Source organism: Grampus griseus (assembly GCF_964374135.1).
Source record: "Grampus griseus genome assembly, chromosome: 6".
In the NCBI taxonomy this organism is placed as follows: Eukaryota; Metazoa; Chordata; class Mammalia; order Artiodactyla; family Delphinidae; genus Grampus; species Grampus griseus.
This window is the reverse complement of record NC_139000.1, coordinates 103935116-103959004: the sequence shown is the minus strand read 5'-3', so window position 1 is coordinate 103959004 and position 23889 is coordinate 103935116. Positions and strand designations below refer to the sequence as shown.

General features: G+C 42.4%; 1 protein-coding gene across 4 annotated transcripts in view; it reads left to right on the top strand.

Moving 5' to 3' along the window:
- Positions 1-23889, top strand: part of CCDC25 (coiled-coil domain containing 25) — a 59864-nt gene that overhangs the window by 21591 nt on the left and 14384 nt on the right. The window contains exons 6-9 of one of the 4 annotated variants that reach the window (XM_082655923.1): positions 3815-3918; positions 4121-4323; positions 13540-13585; positions 17399-23144. In XM_082655923.1, the coding sequence (XP_082512049.1) occupies positions 3815-3918; positions 4121-4323; positions 13540-13585; positions 17399-17428 (383 nt within the window). In that variant the 3' untranslated portion in view covers positions 17429-23144. Of the gene's footprint in view, positions 1-1532; positions 1636-2560; positions 2651-3814; positions 3919-4120; positions 4324-13539; positions 13586-17398; positions 23145-23889 lie in introns of those variants that run through there. The other 3 variants (XR_014296839.1, XM_082655922.1, XR_014296840.1) reach the window with 3 other exon arrangements.

The window sequence follows — 23889 nt, the reverse complement described above, 5'->3', positions numbered from 1 at the left end:
TTCATGGCCCTATCTCAAGACTTTTTTACCCTGTTTTCTTTACCTTGAATAGAAAATTGTCTAGGGCTTCCCTGGTGGTGCAGTGGTTAAGAACCGGCCTGCCAATGCAGGGGACACGGGTTTGAGCCCTGGTCTGGGAAGATCCCACATGCCGCAGAGCAACTAAGCCCGTGCGCCACAACTACTGAGGCTGAGCTCTAGAGTCCACGTGCCACAACTACTGAATCCCGTGCACCTAGAGCCCATGCTCCACAACAAGAGAAGCCACTACAGTGAGAAGCCCGCACACAGCAACAGACCCAATGCAACCAAAAATAAATAATAAATTAATTAATTAATTAAAAAAAAAGAAAATTGTCTAGACCTGCCTACCCCTAACGTTACTTGTAGAAAGACTTTTGGAAATTACATTATGTTAATTGCCAAGCAAGAGATGTGTCTCATGGCTTTATTTGTAATGTTGGTTGATGTCTTTGTTTCCATTACTTTTTACTAGATTCTAGAACCCAAGTCTCCCAATTACTCTTTCCTACTTTTTCTTTCTTTCCTTCTCTCCTTCCATACGTTCTTCTCTCTGTAAATGGTGAAGGTGTCAAGTCCTTTGATCTTGTTATCTCCCAGAGAATCTTAAATAATATGTCTAGGGTGATGCATTAGAATCAGTATTTTTACAGTGCTCTCCAGGTGATTCTAATGTGCAAAGAGTGTTGAGACAATTGGCCTCCATGTTTTAAGTAGGACCTGCAGTATTGGCCTTGGTGCTGGTTTAGTTCTACTGTACAAGATTTAATTTGTCAAGTCACTATAGGTCAAGAAGGACAATTAATGGAGTGGAGGAGGCAGTTATAAGGGGGAGCTGGGTGATGGTATTCTGCTAGGAATGAGCTAGTAGACTGGATTTTAGTTGTAGGACATGGACCTAGATAAGGTAGAGGTAAGTTTGGTTTGATATAAAATTGAGGGGTGATCCAGAGGGTTCGGAAAAAATATGGTTTGCATAGAAGATAAGCATGGGGCAGACCAGAGACGACGGCAGGTACCGGGAGCTGGTGATTATAGAAGAGCTGGGCAGTGTGCTCCCTCCCCCATCACTTAGGCTGCGTTTCCTGCATCTCACTCGGCAGATTTACTGAATCAGGTGCCTAGCCAAAGAAACTGGAAGTCTTGTCTTACAGAGCCATTCATTTTCAACTCCATAAATCATTAAATTGCAGTTAGTTTTAGGACATTGCATTTTTATGAGTAGAAGAAGAGCTCCTCAGATTTCCAGTTAAAATCTTTGGTTATGGAAAGAAAAATAATAAAAATTGAAACTACGTCATTATCCTCCTTCCTTGTGTGTTGCAACCTCTTTAATGTGTTTTCGTGCCCCTGGCTAGCAGATGTGAATTTATTAAAAGAGCTTTGGACTCTTGCTCTTATTCTTGGCCCGGCCTCTTTCTTCTTAATCCCTTTATAGTTTACTAGTTCTAAAGAAAACAGAAAAGAGGAAGAGTCATTGAATCACTGAATCACTCTTCTCTCCTCTTCAGCCTTCCACAGGGATAGCTCACTCATAAGGAGCTAAGCCCAAGCGTCTCACTCTCAGGAGTCAATAGCAGAGGATGCTGAGGAGTGAAGAAGATTGTCTTTGCTGTGAGATTTGCTAAGTACACTACATTTGCGTCACTGTGTTACTAAAATATTTCCCTCCCTGGTTGACCACCTTCAGCGCTGTTTGTCGTCATAGAATCTGGTCAGCCTCTTCTTTATTCATTTTATAATCTCTTGCCAGATTAAACTTTCTAAAAGCTTAGACACTGTCTGTGACACCCTTCACCTTGCCTCTACAGTTAAACCCAAACTTCCTAAGCTGGCATTTAAGCATCTCTGATCTGACCACAGACTTTGTTTCCCTTCATGTATTTCATACTCCAGCCAAAGCAGATATTTGCTGGTTTCCTGCTTTGTGCCTTTGCTTGTATTGTTCCCTCTGCCCTCAGTGTTACACTCCTGCTCAGTCATCACATGTCTAGATTCGAGCTAAGGTTCAAGGGCTACACTGTAGTTATAGTAATAGTAATAACAGCTAGCATTGAATGTTAATTACATGCCTGGCACTGTGCCAAGAACATTACAAATTGTTCATTTATCAACTCTACTGAAGTAAGATATTACTTTCATTTTATAGATGAGGAAGCTGAATTTAAGAAATTAAGAATTAAGGAACTTAACCTCTCCCACGGAGCCTTTTCCTTCCTCCAGCTTTTGAGTGACCACTGCCCTCTCTGAACTCCCTTAACTCTTTACCTGTATCTTTCCAATATCACTTGATAACTTCTAATTTTCATTGAAATTATTTATGTACTTATCTGCCTTCCTTTAACCTTCAAAGGCAGGATCCATCATCTGATCCGTGTTTGTATCTCCCACAGTGCCTTGCACATGGAGATTTTTTTTTTTTTTTACTTAATTTTGAAAAAAATTTCAAGCCTACAGAAAAGTTGAAAGAAAATTTAGAATCAACAGTTTTTCCGTATTTGTTTGCCTTCTCCCTGTAATTCACGCAATGTTTTTTTAGCTGAACCATTTGAAAGAAAATCACAGGCGTCATGACCGTTCAGCATGTCCTAAGAAGTACATTGTCGTAAGCAACTGCATTACAGTGATCAAATTCAGGAAATTTAACATCGGTAGAATACTGTTATACAGAGTCCATATGTAAGTTTTTTCAGTTGTCCCACTACCGTCACTTTATAGCATTTTTTTTTTTTTGATCCAGGATCATATGTTCTATTCACTTGTCATGTATCGCTGGTCTCCTTTAATCTGGACACTTCTTTGTCTTTCAAGACGTTGACACTTTTAGAGTGGAGACCACTTTGGCTTGGTCTGATGCTTCCTGTTCAGTAGGACCACATTACGCATTTTGTGGCAGGAATACTATGTAAGTGAAGTCTTGTGCATTACAGTCAGGAGGCACATGCTGCCAGTTTGCCTCAGTTTTGGCGATGTTAACTGATCGCTTAGGTAAGGTCGTGTTCACCAGATTTCCCCAGTGTACATGGTCACTTAATAACCATTGAAATGTATTGCCATCTAATTTAGAAGGGCCTTAGAGAGCACTGGACCAGTGATTAAACTGTGATTCTCAGAGCCGCCTGGGAGGCTGTCAGGGGTGGAGGGGAAACACGAAGTGGGGGTGGTGAGGGGAGAGGAGGAGGGGTGAACAGGATACCTGGCACCCCTTTCCTCCAGAGCATCTCTGCTTTGATTACTTTGTTATGTTTTCTTTGGTAAAAGAGGTTCCACAGCTAAAGAAACAAAAACCAAAAAGCTCTACTAAACTAGTCCAGTTTCCTCATGTTTCAGATGAGACGCCAGGAGCCATGGGGATTTTCCCAAAGCGACACAGCTGGTTTGTGGTAGTGCAGGGTAGAAGCCGGTGTCTTGAATCACTTTATCTTGCTGCTTACCCTTTGTTACATCAAGGGCTCCTTTGAGAATCTGAGGAAACCTGTTTGGTCCTTTTCTGTTTAAAAACACATACAATAAAATTTGCATTCAATTTTAGAGAGTCTCAAAGATCCCTGAAGCTGATCTCTTGACCCTGCTTTTCATCAGAATACTTTAGCTTGAATTGCTGGTCGGCTTTCCCATTTGCCTTTGTGGGTGGCTTCTTTTTTTAAAAAAAAGTATTTTGTGGTTTCAAACACTTGGTGGCTTGTTCATTCTCAGCCTTTTCCTTTGTTGGATTATGGTGACAATTGTGGGTGAGGGGATGCATTGCTCAGCGTCCTCCTCCCCACATGTTGAAGACAGTCTCTCTTGGCAGGCTGCAAGATGAACAATGTCAATGTGGTTTATACCCCGTGGTCTAACCTGAAGAAAACGGCCGACATGGATGTGGGACAGATAGGCTTTCACAGGCAGAAGGACGTAAGTGTGAACATCACCGGAGGTGGCAGTGCCCTGGCGCTGAGTGGGTGTCTGTCTCTGCTGTTGAGGACTCAGCGCGATGTCTCTTTCCTAAAGGGAATCAAGCTGGGTTGCTAAGCTGCTGGAAAGCCCTGGCCTATTCTGGGGGGAAGAAAAAAAACATAAAGATTCAGTATTTTTTTTTCTCTCCATCTCCCTCAAGGTGAAAATTGTGACAGTAGAGAAGAAAGTGAATGAGATCCTGAACCGATTGGAAAAGACCAAAATGGAGCGGTTCCCAGACCTAGAGGCAGAGAAAGAATGCAGAGACCGCGAAGAGAGGAATGAGAAGAAAGCCCAGATTCAGGAAATGAAAAGGAAAGAAAAGGAAGAGATGAAAAAGAAGAGGGAGATGGACGAACTTAGGTATGTTGAAGTTAAGGTACTGACGTTGACCTTGGAGAGTCTTCACTGCTGATTTAATTAGGGATTAACCCTTAAGAATGGTACAGTTGGCCCTGTGTATCCACGGATCCAGTCAACCATGGTTCAAAAATGTTTGGGGGTGGAAAAAATTCCAGAAAGTTCCAAAAAGCAACACTTGAATTTCCCTTGTGCTGGCAACTGTTGACATAGCATTTACCTTTATGACTATTTACACAGCATTTACAGTGTGTCAGATATTATAAGTAATCTACAGATGATTTAAAGTATATGGGAGGATGTATGTAGGTTATATGCAAATACTATGCCATTTTTATAAGGGACTTGAGCATCCGCAGGTTTTGGTATCTGAGGGGGGTCCTGGAACCAATCCCCCATGGATTCCGAGGGACAAGTGTATTCTGGTATTCTGGTAGATGAAGGGACATATAACGAGCTCCAAGCCTTAAATGAGTTAGAATAAGGCATTTATGCTAATGTGTTGGTCAAATGAATTGCCCTTTTATAGGGGCAGGATATGAGAGTGTACAAAATAAAATAACTAATTTTAATCTTAGTTTGGTTTGTAAACATCTTCAGGTAAAGAAGAGATACTGTATTGAGTGTTTTACATTAGCTATGGTATTTGAATGAAAATGTCTCAGCTCTAAAGGCCAGTGTTAGTAACTCTTAAAAGCTGTTTTTAAAACCTCTCTTTTATAGATTTCGAAAGTTTAAAGTAATTAATGTGGAGAGGCCTGCTCCAAAACACAGCATTTTTAAACAATAAATAGTAGTTAAAACACATCTTGGATCCTGAAATTCTAGTGTATAAGGCCATGAAAATACTGATTGTATTAGTTTTCTATTGTTACTATAACAAATTACCACAAATTTAGTGGCTTAAAATGACATAGATTTATCATCTTACAGTTCTTCATGTTAGAAGTTCAAAATAGTTCTCACTGAGCTAGAATCAAGGTGTCTGCGGGGCTGTGTTTCTTTCTGGAGCTCTAAGAGAAAATCTGCTTACCTTCCAGCTCCTAGAGGCCACCCACACTCCTTGGCTTGTGACTCCTTCCTCATCTTCAAGGCCAGCAACAGTGCATCTCTCTGCCCCTTCATAGTCACGGCCCCCTCTCTGACCACAGCCTTCTCTGCTTCTAAGGACCAATGTGATGACATTGGGCCCACCCAGATACTGCGTGATAATCCCCCCATCTAAGATCTTTTTTAATTTTATTTTAAAATGATAAAAATTTATTCAGTTTTGTAAATTGAACATCAAACCTCTTTTAAATTAAATTTAAATAAGTGAATCAGACACAAATGGAGAGAAATCACAGGAACTCTATTAACAGAAAGGGAATGAATTCTGGAATCTATTGGTTTTTAGAAAAATAGTGCTGAGTAGTAGCTGGACAGCATTCCGGGCACTTTCATTTCAGCATCTTCCCAGAAGTCCTTGCAAATGTCATTTATCTCAATGCTCTCAGGTTCACAAGAACTTCTAGAGATGAACTACTTTTCTCTTCCTGCTTGTATTACACAATGAACCATTGTACTTTCATCATCTTACCTTATCCACTCTCTTTTTCCATTCCTCATTATTATTCACCAAGTCAGGTTCCATGCCTTTTCAGAGTGCCAAGTTATCAGCTCCATTCTCACTGTGTCAAGCAGTCTTCATGACAATTTATAGTCTTCTCTTTATTACAACTCTACGTTTCCATAGGGTGAAGTCTAAAGAAGATACGTATGAGCTTTGTTTTTGTATAGTTTTATGTTTTTTTGGGTTTTTTTAACATCTTTATTGGAGTATAATTGCTTTACAATAGTGTGTTAGTTTCTGCTTTATAACAAAGTGAATCAGCTATACATATACATATATCCCTATATCTCTTCCCTCTTGTGTCTCCCTCCCTCCCTCCCACCCTCCCTATCCCACCCCTTCCCATCTAAGATCTTTAATTAAAGTCCCTTCTGCCATGTGAGGTAACATATTCGCAGGTTCTGGAGATTAGAATGTAGACATTTGAGTAAGATCATTATTCTGCCTACTATACGGACTCTCTGTAGATGCATAGTACTATACCTGAAGGGGCCTCAGTTTTTCTTTGAGAAAGAAGGAAATTAATCCTGCCACTTCTAGTCACAGAATTCCTAGATTTTTTCCCACTATTTTCCATAGATTTCATTTGTGATAAGTATACCAAAAAAAAAAAGTTATTGATTCCTTTGGGAAGGGTATAGGATCAATATGAGCTGTCTTGCCCTGTCCTGACCTAGTTTCCTTGGAATACCCTGGATTATTAGAAAGATCATTGGGCCAGAGTGGAGGTTTTATGATCAAGCACTGGTATTTATTCGTTATCCATATGCACGCGTCCCTGTTGGGGGTTCTGCTAAAACAGGGTGAGTGACTGCATTTACAATACAATATTCAAATGGAGAACTCCGGAAGTGTTACCCCAAGTTATAAGCTGCCAGCATGAGACAGACTGATGCAGAGATTTAAACGTTCAATTTGACGTAGAATTGTGAGTCCATTTTGTGTTGTGAGTGAAAGACAAATTACCAATACCATTAGTTTTGAAAAATGTGTGGAATTTTGAGTGATACAGGATTTAGACTAGTTTATTCTTTTTGCTTTTAGTGCGGAGTGGAGAAAAAATTGAAAACATGCCTTTTTGTGCCTCTTAAAACTCTACCGTAATGTTGTTTAAAGACATAATATTATATGTTAGAAATATAATGTCACTTAATTTATTTACAACATTTTTTTTTAGACTTGTAGGGTCTTCATATTTTTTTAATATTTATTTATTTGGCTGCGTCGGATCTTAGTTGTGGCCCTCGGGATCTTTGTTGCAGCGTGTGGGCTCTTAGCTGTGGCATTCATGTGGGATCTAGTTCCCAGACCAGGGATGCAACCCAGGCCCCCTGCACTGGAAGTGCAGTGTCTTCCCCACTGGACCACCAGGGAAGTCCCTACTTATAACATTCAATAAGAAAGATTAGCTAACATTTTTAGACACTTGTCCTCTGCCCAACACTGTATTGTGCTTTACTGCATTATCTCATTTAATCCTAACAGTAGCCGTGTGAGGCAAATGTTTTGATCATCTGCATTTTGTAGAAGAGGAAACAGACTGAGGAGCAGTTAAGTAACTCGCTCAGAGGCACGTAGCTTGTCTCGGTCTGATTCTCAAGCTCACACACACTGTTACCACTCTCTTCTGCCCTCTGTTCAGTCCATTCCGCAGCTTCTGTGAAACTCCAGCAAAAAGCTCTAAGCTTCGGACTTGTTCTATAACCTGTTTTTATACACTTGCAGTGCTAGCATCACTTTAATTTCTGTCTTTGACTCTTCCACCCGAGAGATCAAAGACTATGCCTACAAAATCTTCTCATTCTGAAGTCTTTCACTTGCCTTTCTGACAAGGAAAATACCATTAAATTTCACCAACAGTTGATTCTTTTGTTTGGACCATCTGGTAAGGAATGTCCAATTTAGTTGCTGTGATAGCTGAAGAAAATTGACTTCTGAGTCTTCAGGGGATTCTACAGACAAACTGAGAAGATAGTCTCATCCTGGACAGTATCCCCAGTGCTTCCAGATGATTTCAGGGAAGAAATCCTTAACAGCCTCACACCCAGAAGATATCCAACTTCTTTCCAATTCTAAAGCCATTATTTAGACTCTAGACTCCTTTTTTCAACTTTCTGAACAGGAATGGCAGTAAGCTTTTCATTTCTAATTTCTACCAGGAGGAAAAAAATGGATGGAATTGTCATTGTATAGTCCAGGTTCTCTGAACTCTAGTCAGGAGTATATCCATTAGCCTCGGGATCAGAACAGAACAAAGCCCACAGCACAGAAGGCACCAACTTCCTTCTCAGATGAAAAGAGCAGCAGCCCCTGGAGACAGAACTCCATCTTGTTCTTGCAAATGAGTGCTTTACCCTTGTCCTCGGTGTGCAGAAATTCCAGTGATCTGATAATGTAGATAGGTCTACATAAAGATCATCCTTTTAGGTAGTTTTTTGAAGAAATATTTAGATTGTTTGGGAGGACGCCAAAGTGTGGAGGCTAAATGATAGCAGTATATTAACATCTTCTATTAACCATTTTATTCATTCACACAATAATGAAAAGTTCCCCTTATTTAGGCTTCACATATTAATTCTCACTTACCCATCTTGTTCGTTAGCTCTTTAGACAGCTTTTTAGCTCACACTTGCCCTGTCAGCCTAGTATCTCGTGGGATTTTAGTTTAGAGAATCTTTGTATAGGGTTAGGTGTAGGGAGGAAGCCTCACATGGCATGTTCTTTCCGTACCTGCTACACTGTAAGCCATACATAGAGTAAGAGGATGTAGCAAAAGAGAGTCTACATAGGTTTTGACAGTAGTCAGAGCCTTAGAAGTGACCTTGCCTGGAAAGTTAGAGAAGCAGAACAGCTTCTACTCAGTCTCCCATGTAGTTTTTGGAGAGGTCCTTCAGGCAGGTACCTGTGAGTCTCCCAGGGGACACCACAGATTGTGTGGAAGAGTGTCCGTGGCTCCCTCCAATGTGTCGTAGTCAGTTTCATCTCAGTAGTTGGATTCATGGTTACAGACTGCTTACCTGCTGTGTTTATTTATTTTTTTAATACATCTTTATTGGAGTAAAATTGCTACACAATGCTGGGCTGGTTTCTGTTGTACAACAAAGTGAGTCAGCTATATGTATACATATATCCCCATATCCCCTCCCTCTTGCGCCTCACTCCCACCCTCCCTATCCCACCCCTCTTAAGTCGTTGCAAAGCACCAAGCTGATCTCCCTGTGCTATGCATCTGCTTCCCACTAGCTATCTGTTTTACATTTGGTAGTGTATATATGTCCATGCCACTCTCTCACTTTGTCCCAGCTTCCCCTTCCCCCCTGCCCCCTGCCCCCATATCCTCAAGTCCATTCTCTACGTCTGCATCTTTATTCCTGCCCTGCCACTAGGTTCATCAGTACCATTTTTTTTTAATATTCCATATATATGTGCTGGCATACGGTATTTGTTTTTCTTTTTCTGACTTAATTCACTCTATATGACCGACTCTGGGCCCTTCCACCTCACTACAAATAACTCAGTTTTGTTTCTTTTTATGGCTGAGTAATATTCCATTGTATATATGTGCCACATCTTCTTTATCCATTCATCTGTTGATGGACACTTAGGTTGCTTCCGTGTCCTGGCTATTCTAAATAGTGCTGCAGTGAACATTGTGGTACATGTCTCTTTTCAAATTATGCTTTTCTCAGGGTATAAGCTTGTATTCACTTACGTGGCTTTTGTCATACTGTAACAAACATCTATTAACATCAAAATGAAGCTCACCATCTGAACATTGAAACTGGAAGAAACAAGCAAGTCAATAACAGATCAGAAAAGACCAAGGGTAGGGCCTGAGTTTACCTGAGATGGGGATATTTAAATTTGGGAGTCTCAGAGATCAGAATTGGAACCTGAGGTTCAGGTGATTGAAGTCAGGAAAGTACAAGACCCAGGTAAGATGGCAAGTCACAGGTAAGCATGTCGTCAGTCTGAGAATTGGCATGAACTTGATTTGGGGGCAGAGATTACTTTAGCAAGGAGGTTAACGTGTGAAAGTTTATAGCTGATCAGTGGCAAAGCAGGAATTCAAACTCAAGTCTGTAATTCTGAAGTCCACACTTCTACTGTAGCTTGCTGCCTGTGAGGCAAAGAATGCCCAGGTTGGCAAGACCTGAGTCAAGGTGATTCAAAGGCAAATAAAAGAATGAAAAATTAGGTACATTGGAGAGTGACTTAAAAGGTTTTGTTTAGTCCAGAATTTCATGCTGTAAGTGCTAAGGAACGACTGTAGGTTTCCTGGGATATTAGGAAGGAGAAAACTTGTCCGAAGGGTTTATTGGCGACGTGTCAAGGAGGTAATGGTGAGACCAGTGATTGAAAGGATGGTATGGTCAGGTGTAGAAGTGGCTGCTTTCACTGTACCTCCTGTTGTTTCTCTCTCACACACTACTGCTGCTGCCTTCCATAAATAATGCTGTGTTGTGCCACAGGTCTTTGTTTTAATCATAAGCTCCCTCAAAGCAGCACTTCTGCATTCCTGTATCTCCTTGAATGCGACCCTGTGCTTTGCACATGCAGTGAGTGACTCGTCAGTACATTACAGGTGAATGAGTAACTGAAATTAGCTTCCCTTGGTACAGTGATGCTTGAGCTAAGATCCAAACTATTTTGCTAGTTAAAAGGGCAGGGGCAGTGGAAAGAGTACCGGAAGCAGAAGGAACCGTGTGTGCAAAGACCACATCACAGGACTAAAAGCCGACCCAAACGTCTGGAGCAGAGGGAGCCCAGGGATCAAGGGCTAGTCCAGCAGGGCCTTGTTGGTCATGTTTGTCTTCAGGCTGAGGGTTTTGTGAGGTCATTGGAGAGTGTTAAGTCAGGGGTAGTGTGATGAGGTTTGTGTTTTGGAAAGGTCATGTGACTGACCTGATTGGAAAGGGTGCCAGGTAGGGGAGTGGCTAGGCCAGTAGCTGTCCACATGACAGAGTTAGTCGCTTGGGCTGTGGTGGTGATGTGGAGGCAGAGAGAACTGGACCAATGAGAAATAGTTTTCAAAACTGGATGAGGATTTGAAAATAGATTGGATTCAGAGGAGGGGCAGGGAAAAGAATGACTGCGGGGATTCTGGCTTGTGAAATGGAATGGATAGTGGTGCTATTCTTTGAGCTAGGAAATGCTGGAAAGGAACCAAACTGTTTTTGGTTGGAGGGAAGACCATGAGTTGGGTATGGACATAGGAATCTGAAAGTGTCTTTGAGGCATCCCCCGAAAAAGTCAGGCAGGCAGTTGGATTAATGGGTTGGAGCGCAGAGGAGTTATGTGGCCTAAAGAAGGGTAATTTGTGTGTTGCTTTCATATGAGTGGGAATTCGGACCCTGTGGTTCCTGAACCTGGCTCGTAGATGCCCACAGCTGGGCGCTTGAAGATATTTTAATCTTCACAGGTGATTTTAAAATAAAGTTGGAAGTGAGGTTCTCTGCTCTTAACTACTTTTTTATCAACATGGCTTTCTCTTTCTGCTCATGCAACTTATTGATCTTATCTGTCCATTTATATCTTATTGATATCACTGACTCTTACAAGCATCATTACTATCTCTCTCTGGGTGTCTCCCAGCTCATTGTCTCTGTCCGTGACAAGTCTCCTTCCCTCCGGTCCTCAGTTTCCAGTTTCTACAGTTCATATTTACTTGGTTGTCCCACCATCACTTCAAGTGTGACATTGTCCTAAACCAAGAACATCTTCTTTGCAACATTTTCCCATTTCTCTCAGTTGTAACATTATTTCCTTCAGATCACTCATGCTAGAAACCTTGGTGTCATCTTTGATTCCTCTCAGATTTATCCCTTCTTACCGGCACAGCCGTTAACCCCTTGCGTTCATGCCCTCAAGGTGGGATATTGCAGTGGACTGGAGCACGATGGCCTGACTATAAGCTTGGGAGTCAGATCTGGGTTCAAAACCTCCCTCCCCACTTGTTCGCTGTGACACCTTGGACAGCTTCCATAACTCCTGCGTGTACAGTGGGCCTGCTGCTATCCCTTGCCTTAGGAGGTGGTTGTGGGGATGAGCAGTAATTTATGAAGCACATAATACAGGTCCTAGCAAGTAAAGGGTCCTTGGTAAATGGTAAGTACCGTTGTCATTAACTGGTCTCCTTGCCTTAATTGCCCTTCTCCCTCTCTTGTCTCTGCTACAGATTATGTTTTTAAATTTATTTTTTAAAAATATATTTGTTTGGTTGCACTGGGTCTTAGTTGCGGCAGGCAGACTACTTAGTTGTGGTAGGTGGGCTCCTTAGTTGTGGCACATGGGCTCCTTAGTTGCGGCTCACAGGCTCCTTGGTTGTGGCTCTCCGGCTCCTTAGTTGTGGCTTGCAGGCTCCTCAGTGGTAGCTCGCCGGCTCCTTAGTTGTGGCATGCAAACTCTTAGCTGCAGCATGCATGTGGGATCTAGTTCCTTAACTAGGGGTCGAACCCAGGCCCCCTTCCTTGGGAGCACGGAGTCTTTTTTTTTTTTTTTTCTGACACACGGGCCTCTCACCGCTGTGGCCTCTCCCGTTGCGGAGCACAGGCTCAGCGGCCATGGCTTACGGGCCCAGCCGCTCCGCGGCATGCGGGATCCTCCCGGACCGGGGCACGAACCCGCGTCCCCCGCATCGCCAGGCAGACCCTCAACCGCTGCGCCACCGGGGAAGTCCCAAGGGAGCACGGAGTCTTAACCACTGCACCACCAGGGAAGTCCCCGGATTACACTTTTTAAAACACTGGTATTATGTGGTCTTACTTTCCTTTGTCTCTTTATGCATTTTTACTAGAACTTTTTATGTAGCCACTACTGAATAGGTCTTGTTTCCTTTCCTGATAAGCTTTTTGGGGTTAGGCTTTGTCTTATTCATCATTTTCTCGTTTCTTCCCATTCCATTTTCTCCCCAGGCTTAGCGCAGGGTCTTATACATCATGGATATTTAATAAATACTTGTCGAATCTCATCTGTCTACTCAGTCGTGTACTGTGGCTTCCTGCTGATCGCACTGCTTTGACTCACATAGTTAGGACAAGGTAACAGCCCCACACATCCGGCCTGATTTCCCGCTACTTGGCTTTCAGACTCCACTTGAGTTGGTTTGAAATGTCATTGTAAGTACCATCTCTTTGCCTTTGCTCATGCCGATCTCTGCATCTGCCCTCCTCAGTCATCCTCCCTACTTGTCAGGCTCAGTTTGGGTTACACATCATCTGAGAAGAGTACCCCGACAGCCCTTTCCACACTAATGTGTTTCTTCTTTTGAATTCCTGTAGATCTATAGTCTGGACAGTGTACTTCAGGTCTGAATCATGTCTGCTCTTGGCTATAGATGAAGTTCCTCATCTGAATAATGCCACCACCTCACCGTTATTGTGGAAGTGACATGATATGAGTGAGCAAGCGTGTTTGTAAACTATAAAGTGTAGTGCACATGTTATTTATTGTCATAGATATTTATCCTTTATATGTTGCAATCTCCTTGAGCTCAGCAGGGATTATATTTTCTTCGAAAGGCCCTCAGCATTGCTAGATACCTGGTAAAGGTTCATGAGATACTTACTTGGCAGCCAAATAACCTTTAAATGTGTTTTTTCTTCTAGGAGCTATTCATCACTAATGAAAGTTGAGAATATGTCTTCAAATCAGGTATGTTCAAGTTCTTTGCTCTAATGTTGTGCCTTGAAATAATTCACTAAGTTTTTAATGACCGAGTTTCTGGCCAGTGTTGGTTCACATGTTGCAGATGGCTTGACGTGATTTGGCAACAGTCATACACTCAGGTGGATTCTATTAGACATTGACCGCCCCCCCTTCCCTGTGGACTTTGCCTTGTGTTTGTTTTTAAGTAGGTCACCTCGTGGAAAGAGATTGTTACACCTTATCTGTTGTGAAGTGCAGGTCTGTTAGTATTTATAGGACTTTCCCATTCCCCATTCCCCTCTTTTCTAGTTGCAGGCATGCAAAAGTGCCTTTATCTATTACTGTTCTATGTTAATGTGACCGTAGATTCTATATTGTAATTGAGCGAGGACAAAATTATCACCTTCAGTTAAATGAAACAAAAGATCTTATTTGTAGTCTAAACAGCAGTATTGGTTGTCTTCATGTTCCTCAGGACCTACGATAAAGGGAAATGGTGATCCACGTGTCTTTCCCAAAATTTATTTTGAAGTGTCTAGAGATAGTACAATTTAGCTATTATTAAACAGTCTTTGCGGAAAATTGAAATTAGGTGGATATATTTGCTATGTTGAATGTTTATAGTATAATGTATGATGCTTTAGATATGTGTTGTCCAGTGCACTGGGCACTCATTGCATGTGGCTATTTAAATTACATTTAATTTGATTTAATTTAAAAATTCAGTTTCTCAGTCACACTAGCCATGTGTGGCTAGTGGCTATGATATTCGACAGTATAGAAATAGAACATTTCCGTCACAGCAAAAAATACTGTTAAACAGAACTGCTCTAGATGCTTGGAAATAACAGAATTTAAGGTCCCTTAAGGGTTACCTAGCCAAACCCCATATTCAGTGCATGAATTATAATTGTTAATAGGATTTTACACCTTGTTCATAGCTATATATCCTTCTAAAAATGGATAAGAACAATATGTTTATTCCTGTCTCTTTGAAAAACTAAATTTATGAGTCTCCTTTATGAGTCAGAGATGTATCTTCATAATTTATTCCTGAAAAATTCCAGAGTAGCATTATGTAATTAAATAGAACCTTGAATTTGAAGTTTAGACACTTAAACTGTCATTTACTAATTGGATAAGACTAATAAAGTTACTTAACCTCTCAGAAGGAGTATTCATCAGCAATAAAAGGAGACATATTACTTCCTGAGGCTGTTCTGAAATTTAAACAAGGTCACGTGTGTGAAAGTTCTTCTTTGACTTAGACAATATAAACGGTCATTACTATTTCTTATCCTTGTAGTCCTTAGTTGTTATTTACACACAGAGTATCAGTATCAGAAGATGAGACGTATTTAATCCCTTCTGGAAACTATTCTTAGAAAACAGTTTAACAGTTGAGCAGAAGTCTTTAACATAACCCAAATCTAATGTCTTTGTTGTGATTGTTGTTGCTATTGAAGTTTCCTGTTATTTAGAGACAACTTTTCAGCAGAAATCTGGCACGTATATTATGTTATGACCTTAGGCATTTTCATCATGGATTTTCAAAGTTTGAATGTTGTTTTGGAATTAAGAAATAAACACACACACACATGCGTGCGTGTGCGCACGCAAATACACATGTGTATACAAACACCACCATAATATAGCTACGGATGTTAAAAGTTCCAGAATTAGGAAGTCAGATTTGTAGACCAAAGGATTATTAACCCTTCTGCCTTTCCTCTCTCCCCCGTTGCTGCTACCTCTGTTCCTGAGGCCCAGGTTGGAATCGGGTTCAAATTTCTGAGAAGTTTTGCATTGGGTGTTTCCATTCTCTCTCTCTCTCTCAGTGGTAGGACTCACACAGCTTTTCCCCATACTTCAAAAGGATGGGCTTTCATTCTCTTTGTAACTGTCTTCTGTTAAGGGGACGCAGACCTTTTTTTGATCCACTTTGGCCTCATGATCAGTTGATTTTCAGTCAAAGGCTGGTGTTTACATAAGATATGACTTAATTTTTAATTTAGCTTATATAAGTTCATCAGGAAAAATATTAGTCTTCCACTCTGAGGTTGGTTTTAATTTTGAGTTTTTGCTCTCCTATGTAGAATAATTCTCTTCAATCTATAATTTCTTTCTAATCTTTCTAAATTAGGCATCAGGAACCATCAGCAGTTACTTTTGACATTTTATTTGCATATCACTTTTTAAGTGGATGACAAGAAACCTATTTTGCTACGCTGAAAAACATATTGACTCTTAAAGGGAATCTAAAATACAAAAATTGTCCAAATCAAGTCTTGGATCGCAGCTATATATTTAAACGTTACTTTAATCCCAAACACAGATCCCCAGACACATGGCAACTCTGCAGATCTAACCCACAGCCTTTATAGGGAGTAATTTACTTGGATTGGCCCCAAGCCACATTATCTTAGTGAGTTTTGGGGACACAAACATCCTCAGTGTTTGGCATCTAAAGCTGACCTTCAAAGTTGCAGGCTGACTCTTTCAACATCCCTAATGCTGTTATTTCAGTTTAGAACTTTCAGGCAGTCAGAGTTCTGGTGCGTGGATAGACTACAAACACTAGTTTTCTTTTTGTACAATTATCCAAGGCATTTTTACTATGGCCTCAGTTCGTTGTGCTAATTGAAGAGAAGCACAGAGAAGCCTGCTGAATGAAACTAGAGATCAAACCAGACTTCACAGAAATCACTGTTTTCCACCTGTTCCTCCTATTTCCCTGCCCATCTTTAATACGAGTTATTAAGGAGAAAAGCATATAGCATACCTATAAGCGTAAGTCCTCTCCCTCTCTAACAAGTGAGGTATAAAGCAGCGGGAAAGAGAGAGAAGTCAAAACAGTGTTGTGTTCAAGTTATGACATTTTCAAGCAAATGTCCCGGAAGTCACATTATTAGTGAATGTTGGCATCCAGAGCAGTTTTCTTAGCGTGTGCAGTAGCCCAGAAAGGAGTTTGGGGCTCTACTTTTGTACTTGATCTTCAGGACTTGTTTACACTATATACCACCATCATGTAAGATGTTTTTCATCAAAAGCTTGGCAAGCCAGCTAACTTGATACCTAGCCTGTAGTTTCCTGCTGACTTTTTTCAGTTAAAAAAAAAAAAAAAAAGGGCTTCCCTGGTAGCGCAGTGGTTGAGAGTCCGCCTGTCGATGCAGGGGACACGGGTTCGTGCCCCGGTCCGGGAAGATCCCACGTGCCGCGGAGTAGCTGGGCCCGTGAGCCATAGCCGCTGAGCCTGCGCGTCCGGAGCCTGTGCTCCGCAACGGGAGAGGCCACAACAGTGAGAGGCCTGCGTACCGCAAAAAAAAAAGAAAAGAAGCCATCTTGTGAAATAACAGATACGTGATAACCCTGAGGCTCAAAGTAATGGAATTTAGGTCAAAAATATTTTTGCATATTTGCAGCTTTGTTGGCATTAAAACATTGAGGCAGTATTTGTTTGGTTTCATTTTATGGTATATTTGTTGAAGGAAGAGTTACGTTTCCTTTCGGTCACTCTTGTTACATCTTATACTAAGTCATTGGGCCTTACTTCTTAATTTGGGAATCATTGGTCTCTTATTGCTGGGCAATCCAGGCCATGTAATGACACCTTAGAGAATATAGCTGCTAATGTAGCTATTCTAAACAACTAGCAGTTAAAGATAGAGAAGAAATGAGTGAATATAATTATTTTACTTTTTACTCTGAATTCTGCAGTTCGGCATAAGGAGGCTTGTTACCTAATACTAATTGTAAATTTTTTTAATCAAGTTATTTATTTCGAAGGCTTTTATGGTTTCACTGTTTTGTTTCCTACAGGACGGCAATGATTCAGATGAATTCATGTGAATGGAGAAAAGGACCTTTTAAAGATGTGAATTTAGGGACAGTTGCAGAAGTTTTGATTTCATCTGTGTTCTGAGTCATAACCAACAACCAACCAAAATAATATTCTACAAATATTACCATCTTCGGAGTTAAAAAAAATTGTTCCCTTTTCTGCTTTCAGAAAAGGAGCAAATACACACACACACACACACACACACACACACACGTACACAGTATAGTTGGACTTGAAGACAGCATATAACTTTAGGAAGGTGAAAATATTTTTGCCAGAGCATGTCCTGGTACCTCATGAAGGTTGGCTGCCCTTGTTCTTGGAATGTTCCCCTCACCCCCGATTTCCTGATTAGAAAAAAAAAAAGCATGGGTTTTGAAGGTGATAGTGATGTTTTCAGAAGGTTGCTGGCTTCAATGGTCACGTCCCATTGTGCCCTGTGAGTCTGTTAGCAGAGCTGCCCTCAGCTCGTCCAAGCTTCCACGTGCTACATCCTTCCTTTTCCCATTGAGAGCCTCCATCCAGGTACCATCAGGCTTAAATAAATAGTTGGTGTTAATCAAGGTTGGGCCTTTTGGCGATTTTTACCTGAGCACCGAGTAACCCCAGCTGCGTATATTAAACTTCAGGCTCCAGAGGCATTTCTCAGCAGTGAGGGGAGAAATAGGAAGGGATGCTCTGTGGATCATTTTGAAGATGTAGGTTACCTGATTTTTGTCTTGGGATGTAGCATAAAGCACAAGTCTACTTGGCAGTTATGGTTTTAGAAAGAATTAAGCATTTCACTAGCCAGCCAAGTAGTTTATTTACCTTGAAATAATATTTATTTTGAGTTAGAACCCCAGAGTGCAGATTTCTCAATTGTAGACTCAGTAACTTAATATGTAGCCGTCCTACCCATCTGCACCACCTGCCCTCCAGGATGATTCTGAATAGAAGATATATTTTTATTACAGCCTGCAAGGCAACCCGTGTGGCAAGAGATAGGACAAGACAATGAAAGGGGAAGGCACAAAGCCTGCAGGTCATAAGGCATGCAGATGCACATTCTAACCACACGCAGAGTCTGCAGCTGTATTCTAACCCAGCAAAAATACCTCCTCCAGCAGATATTCCACCTGTAACAGCACTTTGGAGTGGCGGGTAAAACCACAAGACTTCAGGGTTTCTGTTTATCCCAAGTTGGTGTATGGGGTTGAACTGGAAGATTTCCTGAGACATAACTCGGCCAAATTGTGAGAAGGGGTGTGGGAGATGACTCCAGAAATTTGTGATTGAGTGTGTATATATGTCCAGTCATATTCAGCCTGGAGTTCTATGAGTTGGAAATGTAATAATAAAGACTTGTTTTTTTATTTGGGAGGATACTGATATATAAATTCTTAGCTTGTTATTTCCTTCCCCAAACTAGTTTTGAGGGTGATCGGGCTGTGAAAACCTCATCTATTATATAGGCTTAAACTGGTAGGTTCTACAGGGTAATCTTCCTGCCTCACTGATAAATGTGTCTCTCCCCCAGATGCCCACTGGGTCAGAGTGGATGACCTTTCTCAGACACACTCTGGATTGAGTGTAAATTAGTAACTGTGCTTCTTTAATTAGGTGGCCCTCCTGCCTGGTTACTGTAGGCAAACTGCTGCAAATGTCTAGAATGGGGAGACTTTGCTTCTAACATCGCCGTTGTCACCTCAGCTCTCTCTGCTGCTTAAGAAGGACTCCTCTCTACCGCACATTATAACATATACAGGGAGAGGTTTTGAAGAATACATCTGTTTTTACTCTAGTGTGAGAGATCCTGGGGTCCACGTCGTAAATATGTCCTAACTCTCAGCTGACACTGGTTTCTAATGTCAAGGTCTCTCTTCTGAATCCCTGGCGCTCAAACCTTTCTAGCTGCTCTGTGGTGGTCTCCTCCTACCTCCGCCTGTGCGGTGGGTAGGTTTCTTTCCCCAGCTCCCGTGGTCCCAGAGGAAGCATCGTCCTTTTGAGGACATTGGTTCAGTGCCAACCGGTCAAACTGTTGGCACTGAAGTCATCTCACTTCTTGCTATTGGCATGTTTCCTCAGCTTCCTGTAGGAAAATTCCAAATTGTTGGCAATTTTATGAGCTGTGTCCTTGATCAAATCATGCATAAAGAGGATTTCTCTTTCCAGCTCTGCCTTCAGTTTCCCCACTCTGATCTGCGTGCAGGTGAGGTTCACATTATCGTTTAATTTACTTCACAAACTCTGTTGTATTCCTGTAGCTTGAGAATTTATTTCTTATCCACCTTTGTTGACCTAGGGTCATGATCTTTGGGCAAGGGGAAGTTTGTCACAGAGCTTGTGGTGGAACAGACTAGGATGTTTACCAAAATATAGGAGGTTTTGACCTTAGCAAAGTAGGCACTAAGCTGTAGTTGAACCCCTTCAGTATCTCTTTGTTGTGCTGGGTTTTTTGTTTTTTGGGTTGTTTTTTTTTGCGGTACGCGGACCTCTCACTGTTGTGGTCTCTCCCGTTGCGGAGCACAGGCTCCGGATGCGCAGGCTCAGCGGCCATGGCTCACGGGCCCAGCTGCTCCACGGCATGTGGGATCTTCCCGGACCGGGGCACGAACCCGTGTCCGCTGCATCGGCAGGCGGACTCTCAACCACTGCGCCACCGGGGAAGCCCTGTTGTACTGTTTTTAACACTTTCTGAAGCCCAGATTTTGGTGAACCTTTTAACTCTTCAGTGCCAATGGTTTCCCCCACTTGGGAAGGAAGGTAAGAGCCACACATACAGCAAGATTAGAGAAGGAGAGTTCAGCTCTACCCTCTTGTTTAGGAGCAAAGCTCCTCTTCCCACATTTGCGTCCGTCAGAGACGGGAAACTCTCGTCTTCCAAGCTGGAACAGGTTATGGGAAAAACTGAGCAGGATGGAGAAATGGAACACTTTCCAGTTTTTCCCGAGCTGTGGTATTGAAGCCGCTTTTCTCTGATTTGAAGTACAGCATTGTGAATAATAAATCCCATACTCAGAATGATCATAGTAAAGCTGAGTGGGCAACCTTTGGATTTTAAAGTAGACTGTGAAAATATCCAGCTGTACTCAAAAGTGTAAAATCAGAAACTTAAATTCCAAGCTAAATGTCCATCTTGACCCATCTAACTCCAGCAAGTGTGTGACAGCTGGGAAATGAGGACAGCACGGCTGGTGCTTCAGCAGGCGCACGTTCAAATTGGGCTTCGTGAGAGCTCTTCTCTGCCAAGTGCACGTGGGCCCAGCACAGGGCAAGAGACTCGTGTGCGTTATATCATTTCACAAACGAAATGCATGATGCCCCCCACGTATTCATCATGTTCTGGATGAATGATATGTAAACTAGAATACAAGCTGATAGTTTGAGAAGAACCAAGTGTGTGTGGGAGATTCACTTTTACTTTTCTCCTCCATGATGCAGTCTCACTGATGGGATGTGTAATTATTTTAGGCATATAGGAAGAAGGAGGTTCTCGGCTACCTGAGATGATGCCCTTTGAGCAGTCAGTTTTGCCCTTTAGCAGGAAGAAGAGAGCAAATTACAGTAAAGGGAAGATGGCCCAAGAATTCTAGGAAGAGAACTGAAGAACTCAGAGCCTGAGGGCCGTGATCTTTGAGCCCTAGAATTTGAAGTCTATGACTCATTCCCCGCCCCCCTAGAGTTCCTAGGGGTCTGCCTGAGACCCTGACCCTGGAATGAGGTGCAAAACATGTAGACTTGCTGGAATGGCATCACTGATGAATGTCGTATCTCTGGGCCAGCGTTCTGTTTATAGAGTCACCCCTTCTGTGACAGTGCCTATTCTAATGTTACCCAGTATGTTGGCAGGAGGTATCAGGATAGAAGGAGCCACAGAAACAGTCAGGCTTTGCTCCCAGCTATAAAAAGCATGTTTGACTTCTTAAATGTTTATTAGAGGATGCTGGGTTCTGTTTGTCACTAGTCAAGGCAATACCTGCGCCCTTTTGGTTTTAACTGCCTTAGCTACTAGAATCCTGGGGTTTAAGGTTTTGAGTAAATCAACCTATCTGGGGAATGTAGGTTGAAACCAGACTTTTCATATAGAAAAATGTAGAGATCCGTGTATATTCTTGGTGGACTCAGGAGTCCACTGAAAATACAAATAGCTATCTAACGCCACGTGTTAACCATGGCTTACCATTAGAATATACGTACCTCCATTTTCTCACAACTGATTGCTTTGTTTTGTCTTGCCGATTTCATGGTGTCAATTACTGGAGGAACTCCAAGCTCTCCACCTCAGTGGTTATGACTGCAGTTCTGTACTGTGCCAGATGAAATAAGAAACAGGTCTCTGTGTTGGCACGCGCCAGTGGGCTCTGACTAGGCGTTTTCTGCTTTTGTTGACAGCTAAGGAACAGAGGCCAGGGGAAGTGAACGCTCACCCTAGAATCCCATGTAGCTTTTGCTAGTACCCAACCCTGGTGAGTGGGTGTCAGTGTTTAAGGCTAAAAAAAAAGAAAGGAATTCTCCAAAGTCAGTATTGTTTTTCAATCCCACATCAACCCCATCCTGTAACCACTGCATTAAAAATATAAGATGAGTGGCCTGACGTTTCACATCCTGCCTAGGTGAAGGCTTGGCTGCCTGCGTTCTTGCTGGCATTTTGGTTTCTGCCTCAGCACTTTGCCTTGTAGAGAGAAGGTCAGCATTTGCTTATGATTTCTGGGATATGCTTATGAGAATGGGATTTTCCAGGTGTTGAGGGCTGTTCTGTGGAACTTGAACCGTTTTAGCTCTTAGTCAGATTCAGGGTCAACAGGTTAAATTTGCAGACTGAGAAATGTCAAGAGAAAAATACAGTTCGAGCAATGGCCTTTTATCCGTCTCAGCCTTGCCAGAATTATCTTCAGTTGTGGAGCCCCTCGCTTCGTTATATTAATCCCTTCAAAACTCTGAAATTTTTGTTCTTTGGTTAACGTACTCTGCACCCAGTGAGGCTTACATAACTTATTTCCAAACTAGAATTGCTTTAAGAAGAGTCTTAGGAAAAGGATGGAAGGTCTGAAATAGTCAAGGCTTAAATTTAGTCACAGGAAAAGCTGTACTAGTGCCTACGGTTGGAAAATGTTTCCTTTTTCAATAAGAAGGGAGAGGGCAACCTGTGTTCCTGCCCGCCTCCCGCCCCTCGGCGAGGCCCTTCGAGGTCCTGCTCCTGCTGTGGCGGAAAGCGTTCCGCTGCCATGTTTAAGTCCAGTGATCGTTTAGGGCTTTATTGTCGTTAAGACCTTCGTGAACAGGACAATACACTGATTACCAGGACTCTTTCTCCCTCACATCTGTCCAGACAACTGCTCGTATATCAGGGATTAAAGAGGATAAGGAAACACACAACCCTTCCCTCACTTCAGCATGTCGACTCCTCCCTCCAAGCACCACTGAACTCCGCTGGATCTCTGGGGATTCTGAGTTGGGAAGAATGTTTAAAATATTTCCCTTTATGTGATTAGAAATTCAGAATTTAAAAGGTAGAAAAGGGCACAGGTATTTTAGGGCAGTGAAACTACTCTGGATGATACTCTGATGGTGGATACATGTCATTATACGTTTGTCCAAACTCATAGAATGTCCAACACCTAGTGAACCCAGCTGCGAACTGTGGACTCTGGGTGATAATGACGCGTCATGTAGGTTCATCAGCTGTAATGGACGTACCGTTCGTGAGGGATGTTGATGGGGGGGAGGCTGTGTGCATGTGAGGGGGGCAGGGGGTACGTGGGAACTCTGTACCTTCCACTCAATTTTGCAGTGAACCTAAAACTGCTCTAAAAAATAAAGTCTGCTTAAAAGAAAATATGGGTAGAGTGATAAATGTTCCCAGTTCCCCTTCTTGGAGGCTACCAGTAGTACCAGTTTTTTATTAAAGGCAGAATGTCTAGATCTGGACTCAGCTGAGCTCGGGGATTCGGCCTGCTTCTCAGCCCGGATGTACCAGCGGCTCAGCGAAGAGGGAGTATGGGGGGACTGCTCTATGCTTCTGCCTTGTGGGGCATTTAATCCAAGAGAAAATGCCCAGCCCCTTCCCAGAGTCACCCCTCGCTGGGGCTTAGGGGAAGGTCAGGAGTTCAGAAGTGGAGAGGAACGAGAGGACAAGTGGTGTCTTGGTGTCCCCATCCACGAAACAACCTGTCTGGACACGGAGGTACAGGACGGGTTCTCTCTCAGTAAACTCCCGAGTTCCAGTTAAAATCTTGAGTGCAGTGGAGAACAAACAAAGGAAAAGAAAACTGCTTACTTTCATCTCAGTTTGTGCTTGGGGGTGGAGAGGGGGTGGGAACAGGACTGGCCTCAGGCAACTCGGGATGTCAGCACCCCAGCCCCCCTTCGGTTCTGTCTCCCGCCCCCAGCTTGCTACCTTAGCTACCCTGCATCCCAGCGCCTCTTCTTACTATGGCAGAAAGGACGGGAGAGAAGATCTAGCGTGGGTGAGGATATGCCCATAGCA